Source organism: Vulpes vulpes, chromosome 2, assembly GCF_048418805.1.
Source record: "Vulpes vulpes isolate BD-2025 chromosome 2, VulVul3, whole genome shotgun sequence".
NCBI classification, from domain to species: domain Eukaryota; kingdom Metazoa; phylum Chordata; class Mammalia; order Carnivora; family Canidae; genus Vulpes; species Vulpes vulpes.
The window spans coordinates 107,240,057-107,253,777 of NC_132781.1; the positions used below are offsets into that span (position 1 = coordinate 107,240,057).

The 13,721-nt window shown below is 42.4% G+C and overlaps 1 protein-coding gene across 8 annotated transcripts in view; it reads left to right on the plus strand.

The window, feature by feature from the left end:
* FRMD4A (FERM domain containing 4A) overlaps positions 1–13,721 on the plus strand; it is a 614,318-nt gene that overhangs the window by 262,093 nt on the left and 338,504 nt on the right. The window contains exon 1 of one of the 8 annotated variants that reach the window (XM_072749473.1): positions 10,581–11,016. The exons of the other annotated variants lie outside the window; for them this stretch is intronic. Coding sequence (XP_072605574.1) covers positions 10,951–11,016 — 66 coding nt within the window. The 5' untranslated portion in view covers positions 10,581–10,950. Of the gene's footprint in view, positions 1–10,580; positions 11,017–13,721 lie in introns of those variants that run through there. 8 annotated transcript variants of the gene reach the window in all.

The window sequence follows — 13,721 nt, forward strand, 5'->3', positions numbered from 1 at the left end:
AAGCAGGGAGTGCACATTTAGAAATGAGGTAGCCCAAGGAGCCAGAGGAATTATCAAGGGAGTGGATAAAATCCCAGACTGCTGTGAGAGGATGCAGGGGGAAGGCAGAAGCTAGAACTGGGGAGAACAGCTCAGTCACATGTCAGAGAGCAAGAGGGGGATGGGAAAGGCGGGGAGAGAATTCAGGAGGCCAGTGGGCAAGAACCGAGGTGGAAAGGGGAAGGAAAACATGGTCTTGTGGGTAAAGCTTGTGATTTGGCCCTCTGATAAATGTAAACATACATTCTAGGACAATTCCTTGGGGTATTACTTTTGTACCCACACAGGACAACAAATTTGAGAATCTCTTCAAAATAACATAGAATATATGGTGGAAATGACCCATAAAGAGAAAAATCCCTCAGAAATAGATTTGTATTCAGTCCTCAGTAACTTCAGTATTATACTTTCAAGATTTTTGATTAAGAAAACATTCTTTTCAACATGTAGACAGATAACATCACAACATGTTGCAAGTAAAAGTATCCTTTTTAAAAATGTTGTCTAAGTCGTGTCCTATCTCTACACTTAAGATTTTCAGTGTTTTTTTTTTTAAGGATTTTATTTATTCATGAAAGACACAGAAAGAGGGAGGCAGAGACATAGGCAGGAGAGAAGCGGGGACCCCGATTCAGGACTCTATCCCAGAACCCCGGGACCGCGACCTGAGCCAAAGGCAGATGCTCAACCACTGAGCCACCCAGGTGCCCCAAGATTTTCTGTGTTTTTGAGCTTTATGTAAATATAACCACACTATACATACCCTTGGTATCTAGCTTCTATCACTCAAAAATATATTCCTAAGATTAAAGCCATATTCATCAACGCAACTGAGGTTCATTCATTTTTATTGATGTATTTTATTCCATTACACAATCATTTAATATGAATATACTATGTATTTTTCTCTTCTACTTATGATGGGCATTTGAATTGTTTTCATTTTGGAACAATTATGAATAATGCTACTATGAAAATCCCTGGGCATATCTTTTAGTGCTCATATGGACACATTTCTTTTGGGAGTCTGCCTAGATATGGAACTTACTTGCAAATGTTTCTAATTTTAAGTCTTGTATAACAAAATAGCTCGGGTATGAAGCTTATGGTGTGTTTCCCTTTGGGTGCAGAAAACTAATCGATAAACAGAAGAACTTTCAATTAGTCTGGATTTTAAGGATGGAAAGTTAATATGTAAATAAAATGTTGAAATTTTGGAAATGCTGCAGCAGAGCAAGGCTTTTTGAAGATCGTCGTAAGAAAGGCTTTTATAAAAACGTCTTAAGGAAGCTATTAGGCTTCCTTAAGGAGCAGCTCTGAAAAATCTGAAGGACAGAAAGAGCTCTGTTCCATTTGGAGAAAGAAGAAGTGTTCTAATTGCCCAATTTCAGCATGAAAACAAAACAAAACAAAACAAAAAAAAGGAATCGAGTGTAACTCCATATACTCCATGACTTTTTCAAAGTACTGCAAGTTGCTGTTTTAAAAGCTTAATTATGATAAAATAAGTCATTTTGCTTTCTCGCAAGGGAGTCATATAATTCCTTTAATTAAGAGGAAGCAAAAACAGCTATTCCACTCTGAAGGCCTGGCACATGCTTCTCCGAAGCCCAGAGAAGTGTATTTATATAGGCGTGTTGGTAAGATATCTTGCCATTCCCTTTTCTCACACTCCACGCATTTCTGTCTCAACCACTTTCCCATCAACACCTCGTTAAAGCCAACACCTGCATGAGGAGTGTGGAACCACTGTACCCACCACAGGGCTGAACGCCATCTCCTGCAGACCTCCGTGCCTGTGAAGAACGCACTGGCAGAGAGCAAAGCAGAGATGCCTGAATTAATCTGTGGCGTCTGAGGAGTCCACAGTCCTCTTAACCAGGGGTGGAAGCAAGAGCACAGGAGATGGATAATAGAATGTCTGGACCTGAGCCACTTGATCCGGATCCACACTGGTCTTAGGCAGACAGGGCAACTGAGGCCAAGGCCCCAGGGGCCTGTTCCCTCATCTCCAGTCCCAGACGAACATTATACTCCTCCCCCAACTTCAAGAATTACATCACTCTATGTTCTTTGCTCCAACATTCACTTCAACTGAATTCCTTTGGTACCATTATTGAATCTCTCCATGACACAATGGAGATGCTATAAAGAGTATCTTGTAAATGGATACCAGATATTTTCCAGTAAACCCCCCACCACCACTATCACACACACTCTTTAACCAGCTCTGCTTCCTCACGAGAGCTCTCTCTGTTTCGTCCAACAGAAGAAGGATTTTCCCTCAGTGACAGGGGACAAGTGATTGCTTGCAAAACTAGAATGTCCTACACACACAGACCCCATGTATGGTTGAATCACAGATTCTGGAGCCCGGAGACTTGAGCTCGTGGTCAGATCACACCATTGAACTGGCTGTGTGACTGTGACCGAGCAACTTAACCCTTCTGTTCCTGAGTTTCTCCATCCGTGAAATGGGGTGGAATGGGATAACCACTTAATTGGGCTTTTGTGAGAATTAAATAAGTTCATTTTATAAGGCATTTAAGATAGAGCCTGGTGCAGAATGAAGATTAGATGGGTGGTAGGTAGGTAGATAGGTAATAGAAGATAGATGAGCAAGAAAGCAATGACATCTTACTTAGAAATTAGGAATGAAGTTTTTTTAGATGTGAAGGACCTGCTTCACCAGCAGGATATACAACATCTATGCCATTGTGAGCAAAAAGGGTATTACCAAACAATAGTAGAAGTAAATGGTCTAAGTACAGGTCATGTCCTATAAAATGACCTAACAATTCATGAATCTAAGCATTTCCAGCCACAGGATTAATAGCTTAGGGCTGGTAGCATATGGCAAAATCACTACAGCCTCAATGCAAATTTGATAGAAAACAAGCTCAGAAAAAAAAAAAAACAAGCTCAGTAAATATTTAATATGTTTAAATTAAGTTAAATGAATGAAATCAATTATTTAGTTTGTTGGCTGCTGTTCTGTAATGATTTATTACATGTCCAAGATATTCACAGTGTCTACCCTGTCCCTTTCAAAAATGCCCAAGAAATAGTATCCTGAAGGTCAATATTTACTATCATTTTTCCAAACACAGCTGTGACCTTGAGAATAAGTGGAAACCTAAGCAGAGATTAGCAGCAGAATAAAGTAGAGGCCCATCATAAATGTCGTGAGTCAGTAAGATCAGCCTTGCTGATAAAAGTCATGGGTAACAGGTCTGCTTAGCACAGTCACAGGGAACCTGTAACCATACTTAGAAGTGTTGATGCTCATATATCTTGGCACACAATGGAAATGCTGAGGACCTTTATTGCCCACACTGCTGATCCTCCGTGAGATTAGCTTCTGAGTCTGGTAGATTCAAAATTGAGTAGCTGACAAGTGTTATCAATTTCATACAGTCCACATTTGATCACGTGTCATGGTCCAAAGTCTGTCAAGATTCAACCTTTTCATTGCTTTGATATCTCTTCTCAAGGCCGAAGGGAAATTTTACAAAGTGGAGTATTTGGATGAATTACCCTTTGTTCTTGCTTAGTGTGGTTTTAATTTTCATTCATCCTAACAGGTGTGTTTTGTGCTATGTAATACAGAGATGCATAAGGGAACCATTAATAAAGATTCTCTTAAATTGCCTTTAAATGTGGACATCAGTGGGTAGATGGGTCTAACATCTTGTTGCTAATCATTAGTATATGCCCATTATTGGAATGTTTATGAGACACAGCTGGACCCATTTAGATCAGTGTAGCCTTTAAAAGGGAATTAGTGGGACGCCTGGGTGGCTCAGGGGTTGGGCAGCTGCCTTCGGCCCAGGGCATGTCCTGGAGTCTCAGGATCGAGTCTCACATCAGGCTCCTGCAGGGGGCCTGCTTCTCCCTCTGCCTGTGTCTCTCATGAACAAATAAATAAAATATTAAAAAATATATATATATTTTTAAAAGGGAATTAGTATTAGGGAATTTTTGTGAACAATATTTCACTTATTAAAGGAGATTTTATTTATTTTTTATTTATTTTTTTAATAAATTACTTTTTATTGGTGTTCAATTTACCAACATACAGAAAAACACCCAGTGCTCATCCCGTCAAGTGTCCGCCTCAGTGCCCGTCACCCATTCCCCCCCACCCCCCGCCCTCCTCCCCTTCCACCACCCCTAGTTCGTTTCCCAGAGTTAGGAGTTAAAGGAGATTTTAATTTGAAGTAAAATATGATTCCATTTTCATATCACATCGCCCAACATTCAAAAGCTTGCTATCACACACTATGGCTGAGGGTATTGGGAATTGGGCACTCTGTTTTGTGGGAGTATAAATTGGTACAAACTCTATAGAGAACAAAATTCACAATATCAATATTTTTAAAATGTACAGCATTTTTTTTTGAGCCAGCAATTCTGCTTCTAGAAGCCTACTTTAAAAATATTTTGGCACCTGGGCAAAATCCATTTTCGTGTTGCCTTAGCAACCATGCAACTACCCATCAATAGGGAATAGGTTAAATGAAATCTTCCAGACAATGAAGTACTATTTACAGTTGTAAACAATTGTAATATATATTATACGTACATATCACATCCAGAAATGGTAATATTTTATGCCTGAATCTGATTAGAACATCTCCAGAAGTAGTAAAGGAGGTTGTCCCTACTAGGAACTGGGTGGCTTTAAGTCAGAGGAATAAAAGAGACTTTTTATCTGTACTCTCCTATTAATTTTTAATTTTATATAATCTGCATATACTACCTATTCAAAACCAGTAACAAAACAAGTTTCAAGGGAGAAGGCTTTGGTCTTGTGGACAAAAATCAGGTTGCTCCCTCTCAGGCACTTGCTTAGAGAAGAATCTTCATCACGGTGAGGCCTGTAACTCCCATTCCAGAACTTCACCTCTCAGGCTGAAGGCAGAGTGTTTATTTAGGCTTTCCTCTAGGGCTGCTGATGTTCTCAGTGCTAAAAGAGCTGGCGAGGGGTAAACACGGGTCTGCCTCCAGTGATTCGCCCATCAGTTCATTCCTGCGTCTTTAGTCTGTTGTAGTAGCAATGAGGATGTACTGAAAATTAGAGATGAAACCACAAAGTGACAGAGCTGAATTATGGCTGAGGACACTCTCATCATCTGGTTCCAGGCCCCACTCCCTCATCCACAGAGGCCTGAAATAAAGTCCTTGTAACATGGCAAAAAATATATACAGACAACAGAGGGACTTGACCGTCCAGCTGACTTCCTTCCACCTTAAAATTTGAGATATCTCTTCCATTTTTGCTGTGTGTTGAGATGTCTTTTCTTGAATAAAATCATGGTGATGTCAGGTGATAATTGGGTCATTTTTGTTACTGGTTTATATTTTTTTAATGCCCCAACTTAGCATACTGGCAATCCTAGCGTGGTCCCCCCAATATTGAACTTGATATGCAAATTGTAATGTGCCGTAATGCCCAACATCTAGAAACCATTGTCTAATCTCTGCCTGGAATTAGACCCATAAGGAAACTGAATTGAGAAGTTCCAATTCAGGAAACTGAATCTCAGAGGCTGAGATCCTAAAGTCACAGACTGCGGACCCCAGCATCACTGCTGCCTCTGCTGCCCTGGGACAGCCTCCCTGTGTGGAGAGAAGTGCACACTGCTCTATCCTCAAAGTGCCTGTGACTTCCAGGCCCAACCAGCCAGCCCAGCAGTAGCCACATGCAGACCAAGTTATAGCAAATCCTAGCTGTTTGTAAAGTAATCCCATGGAATAAGCTTTTGGGTCATTTGCTTTCTATCTTAAGCCAAACGTAAGCAACCATCTTCTAGCATGACCTCACATGGCAGAAGGAAGGGGTGAGGGAGCTCCCTGGGACCTTTTGTATAAGGCACTAACTACATTCATGAGGGCTCCCGCTTTCATGACCTCATCACCTCCCAGAGGTTCCACCTAGAAATACCATCACATTGGGGATTAGGTTTCCTACCTGTGAGTTTTGGGGGGTGCATAAACATTCAGTCCCCAGCCACTAGTTACCACCACATAGTTCCTGTGTGCATAGCTTCTTATTTTGGACTAGCTCCAAGCACTTTACCTTTATCATGTTTGCTCACCAAGCAACCCTGGAAGGCACAGAAATCTTTAAATCCCGTGCAACTTTTACAGATGAGAAAGAGTCATCAAAAACACCCGTAAAAGGGATCCCTGGGTGGCGCAGTGGTTTGGCGCCTGCCTTTGGCCCAGGGCGCGATCCTGGAGACCCGGGATCGAACCCCACATCAGGCTCCCGGTGCATGGAGCCTGCTTCTCCCTCCGCCTGTGTCTCTGCCTCTCTCTCTCTCTGTGACTATCATAAATAAATAAATAAATAAATAAATAAATAAATAAATTTTAAAAAAAAATTTAAAAAAAAAAAAAAACCCGTAAAAGATTTGGGAGACTGTGGTAAGGATCTGTGTTTCCAAACCCTGCATTTGAACTCTGGAAAGTGGTGTGGCTTAGAAAACACAGGTGGTGGAGCTGAGGTGCTTGCTCTTGGCCTATCCCCAGCGTGCCCCACTGGTGCTGGCTTCAGAACCCCCACAAGCCTCTTTCACTCCAAGTAGAAGAGCACGTGGCAGGTGGCAAGATTGAGAGATCAGGCAAGTTATTATGTGTTTCTCTCCATCATGAGCCCAGGGCACTACTGCGTGTGCCTGACACGAATTTCACTGCCTGTTAGTTTTGAAAGTCTTGAAATTCATCCTTGTGACTGGGCAGGGGCTGCGGGTGGGAGAGACAGGCAGAGTGGGGCGGGGGACAGCTAGAGAGGAATAGAGCCTTTGTACTTGTCAGAGAGGCGAAATTGAAAAGGCACTGTGAGCAGGGAAGACAAGGTTGGTTGTGTTACAGGAAGGATGAGCAGACACGGAGAGCATGGCTGTTGATACCATGGCCCTGATCCACTGCTGTGCCAGCCTGCCAGGGGCCCTATAGACACAAACCTTTAAATTACCGTGACTGTCGTCTGAGAGACGGCTAGGGCAGACAGACGAGCCCTTATGATTAGACCCAGACAGGCAGCTGTCTGTAGGGCCATCAGAAGAGCCTGGTTTGCTTAAACAAGCAGGATTCCTTTAATAAAAATCCTCCCTTTCTGGTTTTAAGGTGAGGCAGAAGCTTGACAGACAAGTTCATCGATAGGACGCTAATATGAGTTGCTTTCACAACATATTGTTAGGGGATTTTTTTGTACTATAAACTGGGTCTGTGGGACATAATTGAGTGATCAAAATAAAAGTCAGTGATTTCGCTTTTTTAAAAATCTCAGTAATTATTTCACCATTGGATCAAACTTCTGCTTAGATTCACCAGTCAAGACACTAAAATGGTTGCTAGGTTATCTCAATGACCTATTCTGATTGACCCGATGGTGGTCTGATCCACCACTTTGTACCTGACCTTTAAATAAATGGTTTTACTGAATAGAAAGTCACTGCTCTAGGGTGGAGAGAGAGACCTTTCCAGGAAAACACTTTTGCCTATTCAATTGCCTACTGCCTTGGGCTTGCTCATCATCCTACTTAATAGAAATTGTTTGCTATGAACTGGATTGTGATCTAGTTGAACCACAGACCTTACCTCCATAAAGACTCATGCTTTTGGAGCAGCCAATTCATTTTCAGGGCTGCAGAAAACATGGCACTTTCTAGAAGGTTGGTTTGCCCACAACTCCCCTGGGGAAACTGAGGGAGACTGGATGGCTATAAAGGGAATCCAGCCAAAGCTCCACTTTCCAAAGATTTTCCTTTTATTGAGTTCTATCACCAAAATGTTGAGTCTGCTGGGGGGATTTTTCATAGACAAGGAAGAAAAAGATGGTCATCCAAGATTTAAAAAGGAAGAAACTCAAAATTTAAAACCGTACACACCAGTGTTACAATTCAAGTTGCAGAACAAATTCTAGCATTTACCTCCTGTATCAGGTGTATTGCTGACTCATGGTTCTCACTGGGGAGCCCCAGCATGGTGAGGCATGTCAGATCCTTCTCAGGGGGCCCAGAAGCTTCGATTAAATGCCTGATACTACTGAAGCGGCAGTTTCCCTGCCTTAAGACTGGTGTGGTCTTGCTGCCTCCAGGGTACCCACTTACTCCACATGGCTCAATCATCCACTAACATCGAACTCATAGTAAATGTCTCTTATGGGTGACATGCACAACCCACTACCAATTTCCTTCTCTTCTTGCTAACTCCCTTCTGGTCAATTTCTCCCCTTTAGAAACTGTTAAAGTCGTTTTGTTTCTAAAAGTAGGATATTCTTTACACATCCTCCTCAGAGCCCTAGTTCAAGAAGACTAACCACTCACATGGCTCAAATTATGCACAATTTCTTGTTCCTGAAGTTTGCTGTTTGTATTCTGCAGAAGCCACTGCCGGCTCCTTAGGGCCATGTAAACTCACTGTTGGGGCTGGGAGACTGCCTGCCTTAAATGAAAGATATTAACTGTTCTCCATTGGTCAATTCTTTGTCCATCCCAGGAAGAAACTTAGTGAAAGAAAAAAAGTACACTTTTTGCAAAATTCCAGACATTTGAAATACTTGGTCCAAATTTAGTTCCTAAAAGGCAGGGGTTTCAAAACCTGCTTTTGAAAACACCCCTGAGATTGCTGGGAGCTGAGAACAGAGCTGCATCTATGTACACACCCCTCGACCCCATTAATCTGATCATACGGCCAGTTTTTGTTCACCCAACACTCTCTTCTTACCTAGTGAGAGAAGACTTTTTGAGTATCTTCTGGACAGCCATAGTTTCAACAAAACATGGCAACTGCAAGGCAAGAAATTGGCTTAATGCTGAGTCTCTAGTGCTGACATAGTTTGCTCTAGCCATTGCACCAGTTGCCGACATGGCAAACGCATTCGCTGATAGGAAGTGCTGTGAATATGAGTTCACCCAGCCAGAAAATATATTTTCTGTACATTCTTGGGTATTGGAGCCATTCATCACAGCATCACCACCCCTCCTTGGTGCCTTTGCCTAAACAGAGATGCTTGTCATGAAACCATTCTAATTCCCCTACCAGAGGCCCCAAAACAGAACCGAAACCATAACTCAAAGAACATTTATGTACAATTTATGACCAACTGTCAAGCTAAACTACTCTGACAGACTCCAAATCCGCTTTAGGAATAATATGATGCTTTTTATCAATTTTTTTTCTTTGTCCTTTACTTTATGGTTGCTTTGTTTAAATGTTAAATGCTGAATTAAGTGGGTCTGTATCTCCTTTGGGAAAATGAAAATTCATGGAAAGATACTAAATTGGAGAGTTTCAGCTGTTTCCACTTTAGAGAGCTCTGATGAGAAGGGGAGAAGTTTTATCACAGAACAGAGACTTTTTAGATTTCCTCAACTTCACGTGGGGCACCAATATTCGGCATCAATATTGACTGTGAAGTGGTCACACCCTATTTGGAGTCAGAGACTAGACTTTTCATGGATCATTCAGCTTGGAAATTGTTTAGGGAACAGGACAGAACTCGCTTGTAGACCAAGGCTGTTTTAGTTAGGACCATCACAGCAAGAATGGCCACTAAAGACTTGACAGCCAAGTGTTCCTGAGAGATTTTCTCAGGCCTGAAAAATTGTCCAAAGCAGGGGTCTTTCTTAGGATATAAAATTTCAGCCTTATAAGGGAAGGAAATTCTGACATATGTTGTAACATAGATGAATCTTGAAGACAAGCTAAGTGAAATAAGCCAGACACAAAAGAACTTGGTAAAAAAAAAAATACTGTATAATTTCACTTACACGAGGTGCGAGAGTAGTCAAATCCATAGAGATGTAAAGTGGAATGATGTGTTCCAGGGGCTGGGAAGAGCGGCGGGGGTTGGAGAGTGGTGGCGATTTGTTAATGGGCACAGAGTTTCAGTTTTGCAAGATAAGACTGGAGATTGGTCCTACAACAATGTGAATGTACTTAACACTACTGAACTTGACACTTAAAATGCAATGAAGATGGTAGATTTTATGTTATGGGTATTTTACTGCAATTTTACATTTTTTTTTTAGGCAAGAAAAAAATGTCAAATTTTGAAGACCAAAAAGGAAAAATGACATTTGCGCAAGAGAGTGGATATTCTTTACTGGCAGAAGCTTGAGGAGTTGACACACGAGATTAAATTTTTTCCTTGATGTTTATCTACTCTTGCAGAGGAGGGGGTGGGGAGGACAGAGGATGGGGGTGAGTGTAAGGATCTAATAATATTCCGAGGAAAAATTTAGTACCCCCACAACTTTCGTTTCCTTGTTTTTCACAAGACTATGTGCTTTTCTGTCATCGTGTACAGAACAAGGTCTGATGGGCTTTTTTACAAAGAACTATTGATGGCGTGTCTGTGTGAATTGCCCTAGCATTGGTCACAGCCAACTTCTGTGGGACCCACTGCCCCCGCTCTACAATACACTCCAGTGTGCTTGGCCATTATGAAAGGTCAGAAATGAACTGAGAAATGGGCTAGAGTCAAAAACATGTGGCCCTATAAATATCAGAGTCAGACGGCTTCTTCCATTCTCTCCCTGCTGCCTCTCCCCATCTCTCTGGGGCTTTTTCTTTCGCCCACTGTTGGGGTTTCCTGCATTTTGCAGAGCACCTCAGACCAGAGAGCTGTAAAGAGCAGGCAGGGGCTGGATGCTTCACCTGGTGACATCACTTTGCCTCCAGTCTCGTCCCCTAGTGCCATCAATCTAGCTCTTTCCTTTAACACTTTAAGATTTCTGGCTACCGAGCTCCATCAGGTCAGTCTGCGATGTTCTATTCTGCTTCTCGCTGTGCCAGTCCCACCTGTGACTAAATCTGACACCAGCCGTGTTCTCTGAGCCGAGGAGCTTGCAGGTTTGGGCTGTCAGCGGGGCCTCATCACAAACCGGGGCGTTCATTATGACTTTAGCTGCCAAACTGGAAGACTTTGAAGTGACACTGGAACACCTGCTCATGGACGTGTTTGTAAGTAAAGGCTTTCACTTATTCTGCATAATAGAGCCTCCTCTGCCACCCCCCAAGTCTTCATGACTCTGCCCCCATTACTGAATAGGATTCTATTCCACAACTGTCCAGTTCTCACACGCTGTCTTTATTTATGCTTATGTGCCTTGGCGGGGAGGGTGGGGTAGAAAACCATAAAGTTGCTAAGTGCCTGAGTGGTGCGGATTGGTCTGTACAGATGACATAGCAGAGAAATGGCTTCAAAGAACAAGTAGTATCCAGGACCCTGAATGAATGAGATGAAGAACTAGAAAACATTTGCCCAAAGAGACAAAAGCAGCTTCAGTAGGTATTCCCTGGAAGACTCAGATCTGTTTGTGAGGTGAAGTGAGCATTCCAGAAGACAAAGGGGAGGGTGGGTCAACATACTGTATTTTTCCTATGGAAAATGCTGAGGGTGGGGTAGAAAGAGAATATCACTCTGCACACAGCACCAGCCCCTGGATCCTGGCCACTTTCCTAGGGATTGGGTCACCAGTGCTTTCTCAGGAATTTTATGGGATGAGGCTGTTTGAGTGACTGGTTTTTAAAGAAGCAGCAGCTGATAAGGATACTTCTGTTCCTGCAACGATTTTAGAAACACAATCTTTGAAAACCCCTGGCATCCATAGCATCCTAAGCATCGTTTCTGCCCCAGGCCAACCACAGTCATTCTTACTCTCTTCTCGGGGTTTTCTGTTGGTGACTGGTCTGTCTGTGTTGTATTATTGATGGGGGCTTAGGGAACTACAGACTATGTGAAGCATGCAGGGGGCAATACAGCTGAAAGAAAGGTGTTCTCCTTCCAAGAACAACAACTGGCGCCCCCCTGGGAAAGGCGGCGGTGGTACATTTGGAGGACTAGCCCGTCTGCGTCTCGAATCTGGAAAAGGCTGTAGGGGGTTGGCTCTTTGACTATACATCACTAAGTCCCTTTCAGGAACCTTACGGGGAATCGTGTGTTTTGGCAGACGTTAGAGTCTGGGGCTTTTTTTTTTCTTTATTAATTTATAATCTGTCATCTAATTGAGGCAACATTACACTGGCAGGATTCCCAGAGGGAATCGCCCTTTCCAGGCTGTTTGCAGGATCCCAGTACCTCACATTCATTCTGACCGGAGGGTCAAGAAGTTTTGCCTTCAGGAGGAATGTGTTAAGAAGGGAGAGTGATGTTTCCAGTGGTGGAAGGTTCATGGCCCGCATCACTATAGCCTTAAGCATAGAGATTGAGCAGCAGGACAGGAAGTTTCTTTGAAAGCTGATACCCTCTGGCCAACCACCATGGTCTGCCTTGGTGGTGGCTGGTGGTAGGTGGCTTAGGGTCTTGTGTAGGGGCAGTCTGTGGCATACCAAAGGGTTGGTGTGTGCTTGGTCACCTCAGGGAAAAATTAATTAGGAAGTTGTTTTATTTAAATACTACAAAGTTGGGCAGCCCCGGGGGCTCAGCGGTTTAGCGCCACCTTCAGCCCACGGCCTGATCCTGGAGACCTGGGATCGAGTCCCACATTGGGCTCCCTACATGGAGCCTGCTTCTCCCTCTGCCTGTCTCTCTCTCTCTCTCTCTCTTTCTCATGAATAAATAAATAAGATCTTCAAAAAAATAGAAAAACAGAAATACTACAAAGTCATTAATGTAGTCCTCTTCTCTCCTTATTTGCCCTCCTCCGCCTCCCCCCCCTCCCCCAACTATTTTCCAATACTTTTACCATTATCATCTTGTTTGGGAACTTCCAGATACACTGTCCCCTGGAGGAGAGTGCAGTCTCGTACTTCCCTCCTTTTTTGTAAATACAACCTGTAATTTCATCGCCCCAGTTTAGGACCTTGTTACCCCTCTACTTGGACCAACTATCTCATTATTCTCCTGGATCCACAATTTCTCCTCTAGTTCATCCTAGTTTATCATCTCTAGATCAACCTCTTTACATTCTATTTTATTAATTACTAAAAAAAATAATATTTTTAGGCTAGTTAGAAGTTCACAGCAAAATTGAGCAAAGTACAGAGATTTCCTATATACTTCTATTCCCACACACTCACAGCCTCTCTCACTAAGGACATCCCACACTAGAATGATATATTTACTGTAATCAGTGAGCCTATATCGACACATCATTATCACTCAAAGTCAGTAGTTTACATTAGGGTTCACTATTTGTGTTATAGAATCACGTAAGATGGTCTCACTGCCCTAAAAATCCACTGTGCTCTACCTCTTCATCCTTCCCCCTCTCTAATGTCTAGCGACCACTGATCTTTTTACTGTCTCCTTTATTATTTTGCCTTTGCCAGAACACCATGTAATTAGACTTATACAGTATGTAGCCCTTTCAGATTGGTTTCTTTCATTTAATGATAAGTAAGTTTCCTCCATGTCTTTTCATAGCTTCATAGCTCATATTTCTTTTTAGTGCTTGATAATAGGCTGTTGTTCAGATGTGCCAAAGTTTATTTATTCATTAGCCTACTGAAAACATCTTGGTTGCTTCCATGCTTTAGCAATTATGAGTAAACGATTATAAACATCTATGTGCAGGTTTTTGTGTGGACATATATTTCAATTTTTTTAAGTAAATACCAAGGAGCTCAATTGCTGGATTGTATGGTAAATGTTTAGTTTTGCAAGATACCACCAAACTATTTTCCAAATTGGTCATTGCCATTTTGCATTCCCACCACTGCTCCTG